The sequence below is a fragment of the Balaenoptera borealis genome, assembly GCF_965194805.1.
Source record: "Balaenoptera borealis genome assembly, chromosome: 6".
Lineage (NCBI taxonomy): Eukaryota > Metazoa > Chordata > Mammalia > Artiodactyla > Balaenopteridae > Balaenoptera > Balaenoptera borealis.
The window spans coordinates 29,257,003-29,280,240 of NC_138863.1; the positions used below are offsets into that span (position 1 = coordinate 29,257,003).

General features: G+C 39.5%; 1 protein-coding gene across 4 annotated transcripts in view; it reads right to left on the reverse strand.

Moving 5' to 3' along the window:
* The window catches only part of FASTKD2 (FAST kinase domains 2), a 62,658-nt gene that overhangs the window by 25,833 nt on the left and 13,587 nt on the right, over positions 1 to 23,238 (reverse strand). For 3 of the 4 annotated variants that reach the window (XM_082397068.1, XM_082397069.1, XM_082397066.1), the window contains 2 exons: positions 22,559 to 22,673; positions 21,383 to 21,573 (listed from right to left, as the gene is read on the reverse strand). In XM_082397068.1, the coding sequence (XP_082253194.1) occupies positions 21,454 to 21,573; positions 22,559 to 22,673 (235 nt within the window). In that variant the 3' untranslated portion in view covers positions 21,383 to 21,453. Of the gene's footprint in view, positions 1 to 21,382; positions 21,574 to 22,558; positions 22,674 to 23,238 lie in introns of those variants that run through there. The other variant, XM_082397067.1, reaches the window with a different exon arrangement.

Consider the following 23,238-nt stretch of genomic DNA (forward strand, 5'->3'; position numbering starts at 1 on the left):
TTTTAGTATGTTCCAGATTCTGTGTAAGCACTCTTCATTCATTGTCTCATTGAATCCTTACAACATCCTATAAGATGGGTATTTTTCAAATTCTTATATTTTTCCTACACATTTTACAGAGGAAAGAGCTTAAACTGCTACCAGTAGGATGACTATGCATCCAGGTTTGGCCAAGACTGTCTTGATTTACGCTTGTTGTCCTGGCATAATTATTGATGACGCTCTCCTTCACTCTTAAAAGTGCCCTGGTTTGGATGATTGTTATGGTCACCCTGTTAAGAAACTTGCCCACATCGCTAATAAATGGTAGAGCTAAGACTAGAAGGTAGGTTAGTCCGACACCAGAGGCAGGAATTTCACGCTAATATCCTCACTGTCTTACAAGTTCAACCATAATGATTATGGACACAAGTCCATTCCTCTAGTCTCTGACACCTTAAGTTCGGAAACTGGGAGCGTGAAGATGCTCAAATGTAATAAGACTAGAAAGTAGAACTTGAGTAAATTCTAGCTGTATTTCAAGAAGAATGGAAAAAAGCAAACTGCCCAAATGGCTGGAAAAGGAGGAGGGAATAGAGGCTTTTGAAAGCAAAGTCCATGGAATGACTCCTTTGGACAGAAATTTAAATATTCTTTTTATACATTTAAATATCAATGTATTTATTGAACTGCCACTGCTTATTGAATATGCACATTGAAAAGACCAAGGTTCTGTCCCTGCTCTCAAGGAGAAGAGAGGACAACTTTACAGTTGGAATATCCTTCCCCTTTCTTGTTTATCTTGTTACCAGTAAACCAACAACACTTATCTCCTATTGAGCAACAGGACGGATAGTTTGTATTTCCAAAGAGGGTCAACTTGGCTAACGTGTAAATCAACAACATCATAAATTTCTTCTTTCAACCCTCCCCTCCCCACCACCAATAGTAGGAATTAGCAGCACAGAAATGCAGAGGAACTAAGGAAGAAAATTGTAGGAAAATGTAAATAAGAACAGTTCTTTTATTTTACTCATGAGTAGATTTCTTGAGAAAAGAGACAACCACCCGGGTTTTTTAGATCACATTGATTGTCCTTTGCTACATGCCTTATGCAGAATTCAAGCACTTCCTCCTTATGCAAATCAAATTGGAAAAAAATTAACCTGGAGGAGTGGTTGTTTACTCATAAAAGAATTGCCATTAAATTATTTTGAGAAAATATATTGACTAAATCAAAGGAGGAAGAAATAAGCAGTCCAGAAAAATGACAGTTGTAGAAGTCAGTCCAAATTATAAGAACAGAGACCGAAAAAGAGTGAGGGGGTGGGGGAAAAAGCAATAAGAATGAACACATATAGATGTGAAAGGAAAGAAGTTGAAATAAGGCTTTCCTTATAGAATAATTAGAAAGAGTGTTGGTGACATTAAGAAATTGCTTTCCCAAACTACAATACGAAGCCAGAGCACCTCTGGTTCATGGGGGATAAATCAATTTTAGACAGTGAAAACATGTTTTCAAGTCGCTTGATTGCTCTGGAGAAAACTATGGGAGCAATAATGCAAACCCCATCTAGGAAACAGAGAGAGACAGAGCCAGAGCCAGAGAGGAAGCTCACTGACTCATAAAGGAAGAAAGGAATTGGGTGGACGCTCAGCCATCTGCCTGTCATTACCCAGAGCCACACCTAAACCATCCCAAGCAGATGAGACCGCCAGAGATGTATCTGCACCATCTCCTTGGTCACAGTGTTCCAGGGCGGAACATTTGTCAGAATGCTTTCCTTCTTACTGATCAACACCCTATGCATAAGATTATTCTCTTTTATTCTGTTTGCAGTGGAGACAGAGGGCAGACAAGCCCCTCACCTCTTTGTTTTCTTATAGGGTTAATGGGCACTTGCATTACTTTATAGTGTGGAGATACCATCTTCAGGAAGACCACTACCAAGAACTCCCATTGTCATCTCTGGGCACATTCACCCAGATCCTTGAAGCCTTTCCTCCTGAGAAGGAACTCTTGGGCTTTAGGAATTAGTGCATTTTGAGAAGACAGTTTTTTAAAATCATGCTAATGAAATAAAGCTTCTCATAATTAAAAACACTTAAAAGCAAGACACTTGGGGACTTCCCTGGTGACACAGTAGTTAAGAATCCGCCTGCCAATGCAGGGGACACGGGTTCGAGCCCTGGTCCGGGAAGATCCCACATGCCGCGGAGCAACTAAGCCCGTGCGCCACAACTACTGAGCCTGCGCTCTAGAGCCCGCAAGCCACAACTACTGAGCCTGTGTGCCACAACTACTGAAGCTTGTGCGCCTAGAGCCCATGCTCCGCAACAAGAGAAGCCACCTCAATGAGAAGCCTGTGCACCGCAACGAAGAGTAGCCCCCGCTCGCCGCAACTAGAGAAAGCCCGCGCGCAGCAATGAAGACCCAATGAAGCCAAAAATAAATAAATGAAATAAATAAATAAACAAAAAGAATGGGGGGAAAAAAAAAAGCAAGACACTTGGGAAATGAAACGCAGTCCCAGTGGTGGCTCTCAGGATATTCCAACTATTAGGACCCACCCAAATCCCTTAGAGTGTGATCGTTGGAAAACAGAGAGGCAACAAAGAACTCCAGGCAACCCAACATTTGGTTCAGGAAGCTCTGGATTTTGATAGCTCTCTCAGTTCTATCAACTCCTGTTTGAGCCCTCTTTTAGATGGGGTAAGTACTACTATTACTAATACTACAAATAATAGTGATAGAAAATTATATAGTTAGCATTTATTTGTGCTTATTGTGTATGGTGAGCAGGATAATGATCCCCAACCCTGCCTCCAAAAATGTCCTAATCCTCAGAAATCATAAATATGTTATGTTACACAGCAAGGGAAAATTAAAGTTGTAGAAGGAATTCAGGTTGCTAATCAACTGATGTTAAAATAGGGATATAATCCTAGATTATCTGAGTGGGCACAATGCAATCACAAAGATCCTGAGGCAGAAGAAGAGGGTAGAAAAGTGGCAGCATCACCCAACCATTGCTGGCTTTGAAGACAGAGGAAGAGGCCAGGAGCCAAGGAATGCAGGCAGCCTCTAGAAGCTGAAAAAAGCAAAACCAAAAAACAAACCAAAAAAACCCAGATTCTCTTCCACAGACCCCAGAAAGGAAGGCAGCCCTGCTGACACATTAATTTTATCCTAGTAGGACCTAGTTTGGACTTTTGTCACAAACTTCAGCACTATAAGATAATAAATACATGTTGGTTTAAGCCACTAAGTTTGTGGTAGTTTGTTACAACAGCAAAAGGCAACGAATACACTGTGCAAACGGTATCACGTCCGATTATCTCCAATTCTTCCAAACGCTCTAAAAGGCAGGATCACCCCATTCATACAAATGAAGAAACTGAGGTTCCACATGTTAAGTGACTTGCCTAAGGCCTCAGCTAGTAAAATGCAGAGCTGGAGTGCAGTCCAGGTGTGTTTGACTCCAAAGCCCATAGTTCTTCTCTATGCGAAACTAACCCATGTGAAATCAAACCCTAAACGACCTCAGCTCCATGTCCAGACATGCACTGCTCCGCCTCAGCTGTCAGACGAGCTCCATGGAAGCGGAACAAAGCACACACACAGAAAGTCAACTACCATTTAAAAATAGCTCCCTATCCAAATGGCCAAATGAAAGTATTATTTTGGTCTAGTTGGTCCTCGTTTATTCACTATGTAGGACTCCTCTGAGGAAAAGGGTAGAGGAGGCAAGGGGTGACTTTTGAATGTAGCCTAAGAGCGCGGCTGAGGGCACTTTGAATCAATAAGCAAGCTGATGCTTTGGCCTGGGAAATTTACTGTAGTCGGATTTGAAATTCTTTCTTGTTTTCACGTTTATAATTAATTACCGTGGATAATGCTTTTCATTAATATTTTAATAATAAATTACCAAGTGTCGCTAGTAGCCAGCAACTTTTCACACATTACTTAAACATACGGAGATAGGAAATCAGAACCGTAACTAGAGTGCATGTTCATGGATGACTAAAATACTCACATAAGAATTACACACTAATTCAACTAGAATAAAAAAAATTACAATTGAAGAGCTTATTATATACTATTCCTTCCCCTTCTGAGAAACATTTGAGCAGAAGCCTAGCATGGTTACCATGGCAACTATAATGCAAAATTGGCAGTAACTTTATGAATTGCAAATTCCTCCAAGGGTGTTGGGGATTTTTTTTCTACTTCCATTTTTAACCATCTCATATGCACTCTTCCAGCAATATGTTAAACAAGGTTTTTGGGAACTCATGCATCATTTCGAAATAAGCTATGTTTTAAACCCTCAAATTCCATTATTCTAACAAGTGCAGGCTAAACAGGGAACACCCAATTTACTGAATTTTAAATTGTCCGTCGTTTTTAACTGAGTGCTTAACACCTTTACCACCCTCATCTTCTCTTTAAGAGTTAGTCAAATAAATGGAATCCCGATCGTCTTTAGTGTTGTCTAAACCTCTCTGAGAATGGAGAAAGGGGATACTCCTAGTTTAAAAAACAAAACAATACAAAACAAAAACTCACACTCTCACAATCTGTCTTTCCCTCCAGGTAATTTCAATTACGTTGTGTCAAACCTTTAACCAAACGAATGGTCAATGTTCATTATTTTCCTTTCTCAACCCCATTTTCTCTCATAGATGCTTCTCTCATTAGACCATGAAAATGCCTCAGAGAAGCTCCTTGAGTAACCATTACCCAACATGGATCATTTGCCTTGGGAGGCTAAAGACTTACAAAGGTCGCCAAAAATATTGTGCTACAGTGTGTGTGCCTTCTCATTTATAAATCCTTGTAATGAGAGGTAGTATTACCCCATAATCATAGCGGGTTCAGCTATTAGCACGGCAATCTCCCAGCTGTGTGACTTTGGACAAGTCACTCACGCTTTCTGAGCTTCAGCTTCCACATCTATAAAACACGCATTTTCATTTTTGCCTGGTCCGTTTCACAAGACTGTTGCAACGATCATATAAAAAAAAGGATCATATAAAAAAAAAGTATTCAAAAGCTACCACATCCTATTAAAATACTACTATCAATTCTTCTGAATTTTAATTTCAGATGACCAATGTTAGGAATCTCCAAAATATGAATATTCTTTATCTTCAGAATCTGATGTTAAGAAGATAGGTGCTGATTCATGGTTTGGGTGTCTTGGGACTTAGGAGAAAAATTGAAACAAAGGTAAGAACAAAAAGATCAGAATTAAATCCTATTTTATAAAGGAAGACCTAAATGACTGCCTGGCCAGTTTCTAATTTGGAACACCCATTGGTTTGCAAGACTGTCCCCAGGAAATGACTGCATTCAAAGAACATCTCTAGACCAGTGTCCATCCACATGCTTCACGAGCTCAGGGAGCAATGGCGTTCTGTGCAGACAAGCGTGTCTACTGGTATTGTTCCTTTCTGTGCTGTTCCATAGAAACTTCCCAAGGTCAGAGGACCATTAGTTGTTTTCCTATCCTGGAACAGTAGCCTTCCAAAAGGATGTTAGTATGGCATGAAAGCCTAATATATCATAAACAAGATAATCAAGAGAAATATGGTGGAGAAGCTTCAAAAGACTGAGACTCTGCTTGGTTTTCGAGGACTTTCTATTCATTCTTTCATTCGTTCGCTCAATAAACACTTACTGAGAGCCAATTATACTCTACTCTGGAAAATAAAGGGACTAATCAGATATATTTTCACTCATGAAGAGCTCTCCAATGTATGGGGGGCAATTATACACCCCTCCTTTCTCGCCCCAACTGCATCTAAGGGTTAGGGGAACACAGAAATGGCAAAGATTAATCACAAATGGGGAGGCAACGAGTGAGCAGAGACATCCCAGGGCATGTGTTGTTCAAACTGCATGGATCAGGAGCTTTCCAGGTGGAGACGGGGTGGGGGGGATGCTGCAGAGGAGAAAGCAGGTGGAAAGGCTCAGGGAGATGAGATTGGAATGTGGCTAGAGCACAGGATGCCAAGGATGGAGAATAATGACCCAGGAATCTCAAAAAGTAGGTGCAGGCCCAACTCGAGAGCATGCAGTGCGTGCATTAAGCTATGAGTCCTGAATTTTTTGAATAAGGGAGAGAAATGACCCTGTCAGACCTGGGTTTTAGGCAAGCCCCTTTAGTAGTTGCAGAGTCGACCAAAACAATTACAAGTGGTCAGTCAAAGTCACTGACCTATCCAACAAGAGAGCCTGGGCAGACCTAAACCCCCAGGGCCTCAGGGGCACGAGAAGCCCGGGAGAGCTGCAGGAAGGAAGTCCTGAGAAGTGAGGACAAGTTTGGAAACCTGTCAGCGTGATCTCAGCAGGTGAGCACACAGATTACACAGTATTTCTACCTTCCCGAGGTTGGCAATCATACAAAAATGTGGTCGATTCCCTTCACGCTGAGTAACTCACACCAGATGCTGATGCCCTTAGACTCTTCCAGTTCCAGCTACAGTTCCCCAAACCATTTGTTCCCAGAGGTCAGGCACATGGAGCTCATTAAGTCCCATTCGCCAACATTTCAACTGTGTACAACTTTCTGTTTGCAGTGCAGTTGAAAGTTGAATTTGATTTACGAAGCATTGCGTATTCTTAGTCCTGGATGACAGCGAGTTCTTCTAGGAGCTTAAATCGTGGCTGGAGGCAATGGGGAGGACCTTGGACCAAAAGCTGGAACTGGAAATCTGGGCTTATGCTAATGATTTGTAAAGAAGAGAGAGCTGCACGTCTTAGAGATGTTCTATCTGACCTCCTTGTCATACAGACAAGGAAACCAAGCCCCAGAGAAGTCTGACGATGGAGCTGGAGGCTGGAACCCAGGCCTCTTGATCCTCAGTCCAGTGGCCTTTCCTCCCACTCCCACCCTGCCTCCCTACAGTTCAAAATACAAGAAAAGGAAAAAAGGGCGGGGAGAGGGTCTTTTCAAACTGTGATGAAATTCATTCAAAAGTGAAAAAAAATTCCCCATGATAATGAATTGGTACCTTCAAATCCTAGTATAAAATGAGAGACATTTGTTTGAAAATGACTTGCCTTTTGTTTGATTGGTACAAAGTTATGTAATGTGCCATATATGGCTCTGGAATCAAACCTAGGGTTCTTCATCTGTGAAATGGGCATAATAATATATACCTCAAAGCTGGAGGCTTTAATTTAATTAACCTTTGAGAAAAATGTGAAGAGACATTGGCTATTGTTATACTTGATATATATGTGGGTCTGGGCTTAAAATAGTTTCCCTGGGAGACTCACCCTATACTCATTCCCATGATACTGACATCATTCAAACTATCTGGTGCATTTTCCTTTCGGAATTGCTTCCAGAGCTAGAGTTTATATCTTAGGAGAATATTATCTCTTTATGCCTACATTTGACCAAAAAGAGTTTAACTCAGTTTTACCAACCTCATTCACCAATGTTAGCTGTGAGGCACTTTTAACCATTTATGAAAACCACAGCCAAATGCAAAGGATTAAGATTTGAAGATTTGCCATGACTGAAGATATTCAAAAGAATTTGCTTCCTCAAGTGGAGGGCATACATTTTCTGTTTGCTGGACCAGGCCCAGAAACCTTGGGAAAGTCATAGGTCGTGGAACCAAACACTGTTCCAGAGTCGAGAATGTGGGAACAGGGGTGTTGATGACTCAAGGTCAGCCCTGGAGAAGCTAGAATTTTCTGGAACTTCTGAGAGAGAAATACGGCCTCTCTGAAACAATTACATGTGGATTTTCACAAGCAGGAAAGATCATTGTAGCTCTGGTAATAATTAATTCTCATTCTGTGTGAGGGATTGAAGGAAGGAAAAGGCTTGTGGGAGCCCTAAGCACTCCTGACCTTGAATGCCAAGCAGCCTTTGGAAGACAGAAGAGGAGCACCTGGGTCACTCCTGCCCCATCCATAGTCACGTATTCAGGGTAATCTTATCCCCTTCTTCCTCCTCTTTCCCCCAAGAAACACACACACACACACACACACACACACACACACACACACACACACACACACACACACACACACATAGCTCCCTGCCTCTGAAACCTTCAGGTTCTAGCATTAGCATCTTGCCTGAAATTTACACCTCAGACATTTTCATTTGTCATGTTGTTATCATTATAACCTTATCATTACAGTGCAGGTTAATCATGAATAAAACAATAAACAAAAAATTCCTTTCCCTAGCGAGCATAAATAATTGCAGATGAATTCCTCTTGTTTGGGTCTTGTACCGCATAAAGTTATATGCTATTATAAGCAATAGTAGAGGATATTTTATTGCAAGAAATAATTTTTTCTAATTGTAGTGTTTATTCCCTTCAGAGTCCCTCACCCTGAAGGCCCAACAAAGTCACCTAGAGGGAGTTAGCAGCTCTTGCCTGCAATTTATGGAAAAAGTATTCTCTCTCCTTGGTAATAACCCTAAAGTTAAAAATGTGAAACCAAGCAGAAGAGGGCGAGGGATGCTTCTTTAACCAGAAGTTAAGAGAAAAAAAACACATAAGATATGAATTCTAGAAAGATCCTAGCTGCTGGGGGTGAAGGAGCAAGGGAAGGAAAGCCGGTGGTGCCTTTGAAAATATCTCATGCACTTGGAAGGCTTTTATGAAGTGAACCAGCCTATGGGTTGGATCAGTACTTAGACTGGATACAGCTCAATTTTCTCCCATCCCCTGCCCATCATGCCGGCTCTACCAGGTTTCTTTCCTCCCCCAGTAAGGAGATCTCAAGCATATACTGGGGCATTTGGGGCCACACTTGAGTATTAGAATAGTCTCTTTTTCAGGTATTAAAAAGTCCATCTACTGATTGATTCTCAAAATACTAATCTCTCACCCAATTTAAGGTTCCCGCCCCCCTGCTCAGTAAGGAGCAGCATCTCTTCCTTTGCTGTCTGTCCATTTGTTCTTTCCTTCACTCCTGCCCCCCTCACTGTGCTGCCTCTGGCTCCTGCAGGGTCAGGACGGAGAGGAGAGACAAGAGGTACAGGGGCAAGTCTTAATATTAACCCGTGACCCTGTGTTCTGTGCAGATGCCTTTTTTGTGTGTTAGGTGTGCAATCGCTGGTTCCTCCACTTTGGGGGGTCCTTAAGAGACACCCGACCACCAACACCCCCCTTTCCATTGTCTGCAGCCCTCTGACACCACAGTGTCCCTGCCCTGACCCTCACAGTGCGCTCTCAAGCTGACCGTGAAGACCTCACACGGCCTGTTTTTGCTGGGTTTGCTGTGCCTTGGCAGGAAGTCCTCTAGGGCGATGCTTTTCAGGGTGACTCAGTCCTGCCATCTTCCTTGGCATCTGTTTAATCCATGGAAAAGGTTATGCATCCATGCCTTCCCCCTCCCCACTGAAACCTGGAAGCCTAAAGCCCTCTCCTGCTGCCCTCTGCTTTCGCTCTGCCATCAAGCAACTCCAGGCAACCTCCTGCCTTTGGGCTGTTCCAAGCAAGAGTCAGGATCCTATCTCCAAGCCCCACAATGTCCAAAGAACTCACATCAAGCTCTCAAAAGAATTCTGAGTCAAGGTTTCTGAGTGTCACTCTCTGAGTCATGGCTCTACCTCACTGAGTAAACAATGGGTCCAAGCCAGCAGACATGCCCTCCAGGACAGGGACCATCCCCCCCGACCCCGCTTCCTCTCCACACTCTGGGCTCCCCGCATGGCAGGTAGCTCTACCTAGGATTACAGATCATGTTGCTTTTGAGACTATATCAGCCTTTGACTTAACTAAAAATTTTAAGCATAACATCCTTCCCTGTGGTCATTTTAAGCAATTTATAGAGCTAAACTTATGATATCATATCTATAGCATATATAGCATGCATTTTTTAGATTAATTAGAATATATAATTCCTGCATATAAAAGTTCATAGTCATAAATAGTATTTCCACAACACACAAGTCAAAGATGGTCCCATTATATATAGTATAGTAAGATTCATCACTGATGAATTAAACTTAATCCTGAACACCTTGTCAACTACACATAATATATGGTGCCTAATACATTCATAAATTCTTAAGAAATGGATGAATAGGTGGATGGATGAAATATTTTTAAAGCACCAAATCTAGGAAGGTAGCATGAAATGAGAGATGGATTTGGTTTCTTTTCTTCAATATAATAATTGTGACCTTGGGAAATGTCATTTAACCTCTTAATGTCTCAATTCCCTCATCTGTAAGTAGATAAAACAATCACAAAGACCAACTGTGGGCATCAGAGGAGATAATCCTGGGAGCTCTAAAGCTGTAAACAACAGAAAGGTGTTGGTGGGATGGGGACTGAGGTCCTGCAGCTCTGTTGCTGCCTTGAACAATTTCCATGCTTCTGTGACTCATTCTTACCATCTGCAAAATGGACAATAAAAGACCTCTCTATCTTTCCTTAGAAGGCAGTGCATTTACATCATATAGGAGGTCCTTTGATTTCAGGGTCCAGCAGATCTAACTAGCTGTACAACCATGGACAGTCATCAAAAATCTCTGTGATCCAGTCCTCTCAACTGTTTAAAAGGATAATGATGACTACTACATAGGGTGGTTGCAAGAATCAAGTGTCTTACAGTCATACAGCGCCATGTTCATAGATAAGAGTACTCAGCCTATACAATTATTAGAATCAACAGTGTCCTGTGAGTTTCCAGTAAAAGATACCACGGGCTTACCTCTCCCTTTATTGCCTAGGTTCAGTCATTTCTGAATAAGTTTAGTTGCTATGGTTACCTTCCAAAGACACCACATTTGAAAATGTGTTGGGAGATGGGGATTGATGGCAGAAGGCTTTAGTGGGGGACACAAAGCAACTTCAGCAACTGAGACATTTTAATACATGTGAACTCTTTCCCTTGGAAACCAAAGTCACATTTTGCCAAAATGGAAATGATCTCAGGAAGTGGAGTTTCAGAAGTTCTGCATCACATTTGGCCAGTCTCCTTCCCCCATCACTGGGACCTCAAGGACAGGTATATCTGGCCCTGAACCAACCCCTGAGCACCTCAGTTTCCTCCCCCAGGATCTGGCAGTCTGAAAGATGTTGGTTGCCAGACAGAATTCATCAGATTCACTTCCCAGATGCTATCGCTTCTGATGCCGAAAGAAAAATAGGTTGCCCAGAAATTGAGGTTGGAAAGGACGAGTGTAGCTGAGAAATGCACAGTGATACAAAACAGTAAAGGGCTATTCTTAACATTCATTAGCATATTCTATCTGAATATTGCAGGGGTCCTCACATCCTTCAAATCCCAAACTTAGTCCCTGGAGGGGCAAGCACTACATCCCAGGCTAAACTATCCCCCAAAGCAGAGTTATAAATGGTTCTCGATCTGTCAAAATCAGCCACGGCTCCAACACCGAATGAATAAAAGTTGGCCTGACCCCGCTTCCTGTTTCCAACTACAGCAAACCCAACACCTGATGGGGCCTCACCAGCAAGAGTATTGTATACTCAATCCTACTAAAAAAGACTCTTTCTTTCTGGTCATTTTTTCCCAGACATCTCAGGGAGCTGTCCTGCTCTTATTTGAAATTCAGACCAGAAGAAAGTCACCTCTAAAAATATCGTTTCCCACTTGCATTTTCACGATGATGCAGCACCACCTAGGGGACATTTTTATTCATTTCTTACTATTTCCACTATAACATTTCTTCTAAAATATCACAGCACCCTGCCCCCCCCCCATATATACATGAGATAGGTATAGAAGCTTCTCTGCACATATTTTTCAAGATTTCAGCTCCAGACTTAATTCAGCTGGAAACCCTGGTTGACTAGCTCATTACATAAGGATCACTGCCAAGGGCTGCAGTTCACATTTACAATCACTATAGAAAAGTTGCTATATTAAAATACTGTTATTAATATAATACTATATTATATTAATATAATAATATATTATGTTATATTATTATATATAACAGAATATATTTTATATTATGTAATATATTTATTATATATAAAATATGTAACTGTTACATATTTTATATACAAATATTATCGATTCATATTATAAAATATAGTTAATATTTTATATTATAATATAATTAAATAAATATTATTTATTATTATAAGAACCACCAATTAAGCATCTGCTACATGACAGGGTATATATATATATATTTATTTCTAATATATACAATAGTCCTTCAAACTGGGTATTAGCATCCCCATTTTACAGATGAAGAAACCAAGGCTCTGAGAAGTAAAAGACCCAGAATCCCAGATCAGGGCTGTCTTACTCTTTCCACTATAAAATACCGTGAGTTGTGCCTACACAGCAGTGACGCTGTTCATTCTAGTGACAATAAAGCAGAACATTCAAATATGCTTTCCAAAGAAGTCACTTTGAAGCCTGTACTATCATTCCAATAACTAACGGTCATAACATTTTGAGTACCTGTTGTGGGAAGTGCCTCAGAGCTGTGAGCTGCATGACAGAATCTCTTCGCCTTAAATGTTTATCACATGTTTAACAAAAATACGGTGGAGATACCATGGTCAAGCGGTGTGATTTTTTTCAGGCCCCTCCTCTGCAGAATTTGATTAGGTATATCTGGGCTAGGGTCCAGGAATTTGTATTTTCATCAAGTATGCCAGTGATTGTAATCATCAGGAAAGTTTTAGAAAATAATAGTGTAATGATACACGTATGAGCTTTGGGTTCAGAAGGACTTGGGTTGCAGATCCAGCTCTGTCTTTTTTCTCATTGTGCACTCCTGGGAAAGGCATTTAAAGCTTAAAGCCCCTGAGCATCAGTTTCCTCATCTATAAAATGGATATTAATATTTATTAATAGCCATCAAACAGGGTGGTGATAAGGACTGAATGAGACTATGGGTGTGAAATGCTAGTACAGTGCCTGGCATATAGTAGTCATTACTATTGTTACCTAATCACCCACCCTCAATTCATCAAATTTGTCCTCTGTGGCTTTGTACTATTTCCAAAAATTAAGTCCCCGGTAAAAGAATATGAAGATGCACAAACTATAACACAGTAACATGTACTTAATTTAAAAATAAACAACAAAAGATTCTTAGGAGAGCTGGTAGATAATAGATAGATAGATACAGAGATGTGTAATCTTTAGGATAAGAAAATGCTCTAGAAATAAGAAACCAACATTTAAAACAGTTTAACACTCAAGAGAATAACAAGTTTCTTGGGGGGAAAAAAACACAACACATTGATACAAAAAGTAGAAGCAACCCAAGTGTTCATGGATGGATGAATAAACAAAATGTGGTATATACATACAATAAGATATTATTTAGCCTTAAAGAGGAAGGAGATTCTGATACATGCTACAACATGAACACGGTGGACATTATGCTAAATGAAATAAGCCATCACACAAAAGGACAAATATTGTATGATTCCACTTACAGGAGGTACCTAGAGTAATCAAATTCATAGAGACAAAGTAAATGGTGATTGCCAGCGGCTAGAGAAAGGGGCAATGTGAGTTACTGTTTAATGGGTACAGTTTCAGTTTTACAAGGTGAATGGAGTTCTAGAGATGGATGGTGGTGATGACTGCAGAATAATATGAATAGACAATGCCATTGAGCTGTACACTTAAAAATGGTTGACAGATGGTAAATTTTATGTGTATTTTACCACGATTTTTTAAAAAATTAAAATACCCAGATTGATATTAAAGTCACAGTTAACATGAGTCAGAGAAATGTCTTGCTTGGTTTGTATTTCTAAGACAAAGACTGCCATGTGAGATACTGTGGCTTAGAAAAGCATATAGTACAACCTTTTTTTAAATGGGCAAGTAAATTCTCAAAAGTGTGACCAGCACTTCTTTGGTTGCCTCTGTTTTTCCTTAAAGCTACATGTTTACCCAAGATCACCCAAGATATATTATTGGGCAAAATAGGAGGCTAAGACTGGAAAACTTGTTCTGATTTTACTGACCCAGCCTGGGAGAGTGCTTTGAGAAAAATGGCTGTGGATCATAGCGCACCCTAAGGAAAACTTGGAGGAAGCGGGATCGTGAGCTCTTAAAACACGGTGGCCTGTGTGGAGTTCTGCACGGGGGCAGCAGAGTACAGAGCAGGTACAGCAGGGGCACAGCCTGTGGACTGGACCGGGCAGGACCCCGTTTTAACTACCGCCTGCAGCAGCAGCGGGAGCGACAGCAGTGGATGCAACTTTATGTGAACCTCAAGCTGGCGAAGAGGGCATTGCCCTTCCATTTCAATTATCTTTAATTGATTTTCTTCCAGACTAGCATTTAATAAGGTAGATGGAATATGTTTTGATGATTGTGACACTGAAGCACTTCAAAGGTCCTAAAATATGATAGCATTGGCTTTTTTGTCTAATTTAAAAGTTATGACAAAAGTCTTTATATATTTAGTAAATTCCATGTCTTTCTCCCTCTACTGCATTTTTTTTTAGTAAAATAGGAAGGAATTTCCTGAGACAATTGGGCACAAGTTTCATGCTATTCTCCTTTCCCTTTTTCAGGATTGTGGGTCCTAATGTAAAGAAATTGCCCAAGATGAAACTAGCAGATTTGCAGAGCTGCAAAATCAGGAAGTATGGGGAAAATTGGGTACAAGGAGAAAAAGTAGAAAATAAAGGCAGGTGGGCTGATTTTGCCGTTCACCTGCCAGTGAAATTTTATTGCTGCCTAGAGAAACCTTCTGAGGGTGAGGTACACATAAAACCAACTGACAGGGCTTCCCTGGTGGTGCAGTGGTTGAGAGTCCGCCTGCCAATGCACGGGACACGGGTTCGAGCCCTGGTCTGGGAAGATCCCACATGCCGCAGAGCAACTAGGCCCGTGAGCCACAACTGCTGAGCCTGCGCGTCTGGAGCCTGTGCTCCGCAACAAGAGAGGCCGCAATAGTGAGAGGCCCGCGCACCGCGATGAAGAGTGGCCCCCGTTTGCCGCAACTAGAGAAAGCCCTCGCACAGAAACGAAGACCCAACACAGCCAAAAATAAATAAATAAATAAATTTATATTAAAAAAAAAACCAACTGACAGTATATGTGAATATTCCTAGTGGGTCTTAGTCACGTGATATATGGGTCTTACCTTGAGTGAAATTCTTTAGAGAATTCAGGTAGTTTTAAAGAAAGGTATCCTATTATGTGTGTGTACATATACTATAATACATATATACACATTCTATACACACACACACATATATACTGTTGTATACTGTAGTATATATGGGTATGTATATATAGAATGTATATATGTATATACTGTAATATATTACAGTGTTTATTGCTGATAACAGAAACCTCTCTAGTTCAAACACAGTGTGCTTAGTTGACAACTTCTGGGCATTCACAGAAGCCCCCTTCTGCGTACAAGACGACTGGAAGGGCTGAAGCAGCAGCCTTTAATGTGACTTCCAGGAATCCCTCTGAGAACACCACCACAGAACTGGCTGTCCAGAAGAGCTGCTATCTCTGCTCGAAGCCCAGAAGCTAGGCAATCAGGACCATGCTGCCTCGTTGCTAGCTCTAGATCTAGATACCTTAGCGACACTGCCCCCGGCAAAATAGAAGCCCCATATCCTGCTGCACCAAACCCTGGGACCTCTGCTATTGCTATTCCAGAAAAATCCAACGTCCCTGACTGTTGGCAGAAATAGCAGAAATACGACCTCCATCTCATCTGGCTTTCTTAATCTCAAGCAGGCACATCTGTTTGGAGGAAGTTAGGTCACATCTGGAATTCAAGCTGTAAAGGGATTTGGGAAATGTATAGATTTCAGTTTTCTGGGCCCACCAGTGAGCCTAGCACACACATGTGCCACAAACGGGTTACAAGTGTGTCTTGTAACAAGAGGTATCTATTTCCTCAGCCTCCTGGGTAGCCACAGAGGGCTGGACAGCCAAAGGCCTCTTGGCCAGTAACCTCCTCACCTAATGCTCCCTAGAAGGTAGCCTGAACAGCGTGGGGTCTGATGGTTCACTCCTCAGCTCCTACGGATAAATAATATGGGAGGTATCAGGCCCTCGCTGTTCTGCTGTGATGCTGTGTGAAGCCGAGAATGCATCCAGTCACCCAGACAGCTTCTAAGAAGCCTGCTGCTGAGCAAGCCACTGACCATCCTGGACAAGAAACACGCTAGCTGCTGGGTCATTTCATGGTAAGGTGCAGTCAGGGCTTGGGAAAGGCCAGCTCCTCATGAGTACAGCTCCAGGTAGATGCCCCAAATCTCTGTCTTATGTTTACTTATGTCTATTTGCTTACTTATGTCTATTTGCTAGTTGCAGGGTGACTGCTCTATCAACACACACACACGCACACACACACACTCTATAAATTAGGACTTCACTGTTATTTGTAAATACTTGATATGAAAAAATTCAATTGCATTTGAGATCCACTTGTATTATCACAAAAAATATCAACATCACACTTGTCAATGACAGAACAAGAAAGCTGTTGGGCTCTAAACATAATTTTTAATTTTTGAATGGTTTTTAAAATAGTTTTAAATTGTTCCATCAGTTACTTATGTAAAGCTTCCTGCCAATGACAACAAAGAATTTGATAAAATATTTTGATCAAGAACTGCATATAGCCATTTCAAGCATACAACTTGATATTTAATGGTTATGTCTAGAAAGCAAGATCAAGCTTCTCATTAAGGAATTTGGAAAAATTAATGTGTTTGGGAATTTAACACAAAGTCAATATTTAAAATCTTCCTTAATACTTAGAATTTTACTGATTTTAGTTCTTACTACATCATATAAAGAAAATATATTTTTTTCTACTAAGCTCCAAATAAACACCAAAATACACTCCCACTTAGTGCTATGAAAGCTGTTATTTTCTTTGTGCACCATGACATAAAAAAGATAAGGCTTGGAATGGAGTAGAATGAGCCAATTTGCAATATATGCCGCAGTGTCACATACACAAGATTTCACAGTAGATGTAAGAAAGTTATACACTTGCAACATTAACATTCTCAGCAAAGGATAATTCTCCTGGCTGTTTTCCCTTTTAAAATTCAGATATCAAAATTTATCACATGTACCTCCATCTATATCATTCATTCCATCTCAAAAAACCTGGGAGAAACAATTTTCACATCATATATGGTCTCCCTTTGTACGTTGCCAAATCTTGTTCACCCTCCTCTGTTCAGCTCTGTACAGCTCTGAAAACCCAACCCAGTGACCCCTTTCCCCTCTGACTTCCTCTTATCTTCTGCTTTGTCATACATCAGATTATCTTTCAACATACAATAATGGTGTCTTATAAACAACTTGAGAGGATCTCTGTGTTAATTTCTTTATCTCCCCCATAGTTCTGGGCATATATTAAACTCTTAGTGGTTATCATTAATTTCTAAAATGCTGTTTGGGAAATCAAACAATAGAAATGGATTGAGATCAGCTAATGATTTGCTTTCTGATTTTAAGTATAATACATATTCATTCTTGAAGCATGAAAAATAAAGTATAAAGAAAATGAAAATTACAATTCTATCAATACTATTCAGAAATACCACTTTCTACATTTTTATCCCTTTTCTTCCTTTTATGCACCTCTTGCCATTATTTAAAACAAAATTTGAATCCTCGTATATAAACTCAGTGTTTGTTTCTCCATTTAATAGAATTGTAAAGTTTTCCCCACATCATTAAGTAACTTATGGCACGTCCAGATAATATTTTACAAATATTAAAATGATGTCTTAGAACAGCGCTTCTCAAATTTTCATGAGCATACAAATCACCTGGGATATTGTTAAAATACAGATTCTGGTTCAGTGAGTCTGAGATGGGTTCCAAGAGTCTGCATTCCTAACAATCTCCCAGATGATGCTGATACTGCTAGTCTGTGGACCACATTCTGAGTAGCAAGTGCTTAGAAGATATATATTCCATTAATGATGAATGCTTAAATAGTTTCCAGTGTTTGGCTCATACACAGTGAAATATCAAATCAATGGAGTGATAAGAATCCTTACACATATTGTGGGAATAATACAAATATTTATCAAGTGTATACTAAGGGTGCATACAGGCGCAAAGATAATTAAAATTCTAACTCCTGGTCAATGTCAATAGATATCAATATTTTCAAGACTCTGCATGCATACAGCTGAAGGACATTCCAGTGACAGAAAGCCCATCAGTGGTTTCTAGGGAACAAAGGGAAAGGCAAAAAGGGAGGAAACTTTTAGGGGTGGTGGATGTTCATTACCTTGATTGTGGTGATGTTTTCATGGATATTTTATATATATATATATATTTATATATATATTATATATATAATCTGTTAAAGCTTATCAAATTGTACACTTTAAATATACAGAGTTTGTTGTCAATTATACCTCAATAAACCTATTTTTTAAAATATGGGGAAAAAAGCCACAAAATGTGTTCCAGAAAGGTTGTATTAATTTACATCCCACCAGCAGCATATGCAAGTGCCTGCCTCATTTCCTTTGTCAGCACTATAATTCTTAAAGAAAAAAACCCCATGATGCTAATTTAGAAAGGCAAAATCTCTCACTTGTTTGAATGTGTGTGTCTTTGACTACTAGTAGACTGAAATTTTTTCATGTTGATCAGCTCTTCACTCGTTTTTCTTTTGTAATGTGTGTTTATCAACTTATAGGAGCTCTTTATTTAGATATGTGTCATAAATACATCACCTATTTTTTTTCTCTTGGCTAGATGTTTACATTTGTGTATGTGATGTAATTAGAACATAAATAGACATTTTAAATAAGTTCAAGAATCAAAAAAATAAAAACAAAAACAAAAGCCAATCTTAACACTGCTCAAAACACAAACAAAAAAAGCTGTCAGGACATAGAATTAAACATAAAAAAAATCAAAAATCTTTTACAACACCTATTTCTTCCACAAGGTGGCTGACTTATTAGCATAAAACTACATCAGAAGCAAGCCATATATATAAACATAACAACCTTATACCTGTCATATTCACTCTTTTAGTTGGTTAATACAGTAAAGTAGGTTAGTTTTATCCTCTTTAAAATGAAGAGTTTGGTACTGAGGTATAACATATTTTGTGATTTAATCAGGAATAGTCAGAATTTGGATTTATAAACTTCCACTTTTTGTTTATTTATTGATCCTAATTGTGTTAGAAATGGGTCCATGAAATCAACCTGGGGTTGAGTGGTTTTTGTTTTGAATCAACTGAATAAATACAGAAAAGGAGAATATTTACATATTCTCCTGGAGAGGAGAGTAAATCTTTATACTAACAATCCTGAGAAGACATATTTTTAAACTGTTTTCCTTCACTCTATACCTGAGTCTCACAAGATTTTTTTAGACAACACAGCAATGAAGAATGCTAATACTAGTAATACTGGTAAAAGAGGAATGCTTCTTTATCTGCCATGCCAATTGGTACAAATTCAAGAAAACTAGTTCCTCCAAAAGGTAGTTACAAGTATTCATAAATTTGTCCAATCCTTTGAAAATGAGTCATAATTAGCCACCAGAAGAGACAGATATGCACTTACCATTTAAAGAATGAAAATTTTAGTTTCCTTAATAGACTATTTTCAACTCTTGTTCTGAAGCCTTATAAGGTTAAATCATTTGGTCAAGTAAACAAAACTAGATGATGTCCAATCTGGAACAAAAGTCCAGATTTCCTGAGGTACAAGCTGAAGAGCAGCAGGAGATGAAACGTGGAAATAACGTGGAAGATAACGTGGAGATAACGTGGAAATCAATGATGTGGCTGAGGGTCCAGAAAAATCCAATTCTTTGAACTTTTACTTCCTCATCCATAAAATGAGGGAGGTGGATTAAATGACCGATACACTTCCTTTCAGCTCTAACCTTCTCTAAATGTAGGCGAGATAAGTTGATAAAACCTGTGACACATGCAGTCATATTGCTAGAGACCTTTTATTGCCAACCTGGGGTTTCTCGACTACTTTTTTTGTAAGTCCATGTCAGCTCAGGTTCAAACTCTAGCCCTATGCTATTTATGTAGCTTTGATAGTTTATCCTCTTATTAGATAAAAGGAAACAAGGGTCCCAAGAGATTAATAGCAGCTACACCTCAAAGAGTTAAGATAATGAAAAGAGAGAATACATCCCAATACTTAGCAGTGCCTGGCATAGAGTAAGATGTCCAGTAATTGCATGTCTGCGTATTTGGGGTACCTTAGTCCATCCAGGCTGATATTAACAGAATACCATAGATTGGGTAGCTTATAAACAACAGAAATTTACTTCTCACAAATAACTGTGGGAGAGGCTTGGAAGTCCAAGATCAAGGCTCTGGCAGATTCTATGTCTGGTGAGGGCCCCCTTCCTGGTTCGGAGATGGTCATCTTCTCACTGTCCTCACATGGAGAAGTGACAAGGGAGCTCTCTGAGGCCTCTTTTATAAGAGCGCTAATCCAATGCATGAGGCCTCCACCCTCATGACCTAATCATCTCCCAAAGCTCTGCCTCCAAATACCATCACACTAGGGGTTAGGTTTCAACTCAGGACTTGTGGGGATGGGGTGGAGGTGGCGGCACAAACACTAGGTCTTTTACACAGGGCTAAAATAATACCAACTTATGTGGCACTCAGGTTTCATAAGTGAAACCTGCTGTATCCACAATGAGTCAAATATTAGGTAGACAGGCGTATGACAAACTTGAACAAGTACTTCCACAAAAGGATGAACAAACGTAACTGAAAAATAGCCCTCAGGTCTGGCTCACAAAACAGTTCAGCTATATATTTACTTTAAAAGACTTTGTGAAATGGTGGGAGGGCAAGGGGAAGAGGGAGAGAGGAATGACCTCACCAATGGCAAGAACTGTGGTGTTAGCAACCCACAACCTATCAATCTTAAGAAATTAGGACTCCTTGCCATCTCTGTACTATCTCATCTGTGTTTCTCTTAGTAAGGGCCACAAACCACTTCCACCTAGAATGCTTGTTACAAGTGCAGATGCCTGATCCTCACCCATTTTTAACACGCTACCTCATTAATTCTTATACATTCTACAATTTGAGACCCCAGCCCAATTGCTTTGTGGCCAGTGCTTGAATGTGGTCCATACCTGAGTCCTAAAACAGCTTAGATTCCAAACCTGAGGACTGCCCACATCAACTTACCTGCAACCCATCACAACTAAGAAATCAGTTTTGAATGCATCAAAGCTAATGAGAAACAGTAAAACCTACAGCTCATGAATTTATGAAGTATCTGGGCACTGGAAGGAACAGGTATGACTGCAAAAATGACCCTTCTCGAATTTTCTCAGCATATTCTAAAGTGCCAGTAACAATATTTCTTTCATTCTCAACTTTAATTTTAGCAGTGAACTGAAATAACACTTTCTATTATGGTGAGCAGTCAGGTAAGTTCCACCGACAACTGAATTGTAGTCTTTATTAAAGTTATTTTTATAAATTTATGTCTAATAACATTAAAAGGTTGCTTTTTACTTTAACATGTGCTTTGTAAATCTATATCAGCAGTAGAAAGTGCTTCCGGTGAATAGATTTTAGTCTTCAAAAATGTGACTGCATCCTTCATCTCTAGTTTTTCCACCTCCCAATTATTGACCTTACCAAAGAAAGAGGAAAATAATCAGTTTGCAAGAAGATGACGACGTATAAAATAAAAGCTAGTTTCGAGATCCAAGGATATTAAAATAACATCAGCAAACCACTTATAGTTACACACATTTTAGAAGTTTAGTAAGACTATGTGCTAGGGTCGAAGAAAGCTCTCACAGTGAAAATTACAAAAAAACTTTAAAGGTCCTCTAAAGGGTGCAAAAATTCCTTTCTTGGGATAATCTTCCTTAGAATATAAATAATAGCCAATACGAAAAAAAAAAAAGTGTTACAGATTAGCCCATTAAGAGAAATGGGCCATCTTAACCTTGGTAATCCAGGCATGATCCAGTTTTGGATACTAAAGTACCATAATGAAGATTCAAATATTTACATTTCACATTATATGCAGGACCAAATGAGTGGCATTTAGATAGATCCCAACATTAACATAAATATATATTTATTCGTATGGTTCTTGCTCCATACCGAGACATCTAGAGAGGCTGTTCAAGAAAAGTTGTGCTCAGAATCAAACAAAGCCTAAGGAGGGAAGAGGAAGAAGCATCCTCTTACAATCATCCAGCATTTTCTAGTGACAAACATCCTTAACAGCCTCACAATGGCCCATGATAACAAAGCTTTAATTAACATCTTTTCTTCTCCTGTTCAAGATAACCTAGAAACTGAATATGGTTTCATGTGTCTTAAATTAAAGAAGTACACATATTATCTACATTTTTCACTTAACAAAAATGATTAAAGTTGACTAAATGTAGCACTTATAAAACCCCAAGTAAATAATAGTAATCAGCTGAGTAGGAGCCAAATCATGTACCAGAAATGTGCTTTTTCAAAGAAAACAATAACTAAAACACTTATTCCAATACTGCTGACAATTCATCTAGTCCTAGTAACCAACTTCAACCACAACATTCCAGCAGAATGAACATCAGTAATTAAAGACTATTTCATTTGCATTTTTTTCTTACCAAGATCACATGAAAACCCATTACTTTCAAATGCCGCATTTTCATAGCAAGGAATCCTCTGGGGTGGGTTGAATCCAAACAGTACGTAGATCTAGGAACACAGAGTACAGCTACTCTGAAAACAAAAACACAAAACGTGAGACCAGTTACTAATGAGATGACCATGTACAATCCTGCTGCATCCTCGTTCTTTGGAGGTTTCAAAGCTGAGCTCTCCACTTAACCACATTCCTCACCATTCCCTCCGGTGTTAGTCCTTCACTTCCTCATTACCTAGACTATGTAGATATTCCAGTATATGAAGACTATCTTAGGAACCACAAGCTTACAAAAATGCTTTATACAAACAGTATCCCTTAACCATCTTTAAGAATGGCTACATTCTCGATGAGGAAAATTTTCAGATATGAAAGCACCCATTTTAGGGCTTTCCTGTGCAGAGCTAATCTCTGATCTAAACATAATTATTTATGCTACTAGAAGCACTGATGTAAATACCAAATGGAAAATGCTCTGCTTGTACATATTGTCTCCCAGAGACAGACACATTTAAAAACCAGAATGGGGAGACCAAATACAAAAAAGAAAACACTAAGAGATAGGCAAGACTGTTGAAGAGATAAAATGTATACGTGTAACAAAAATGTGGAAGGTGTAATTTGTTTTTCATTGTTCATGGC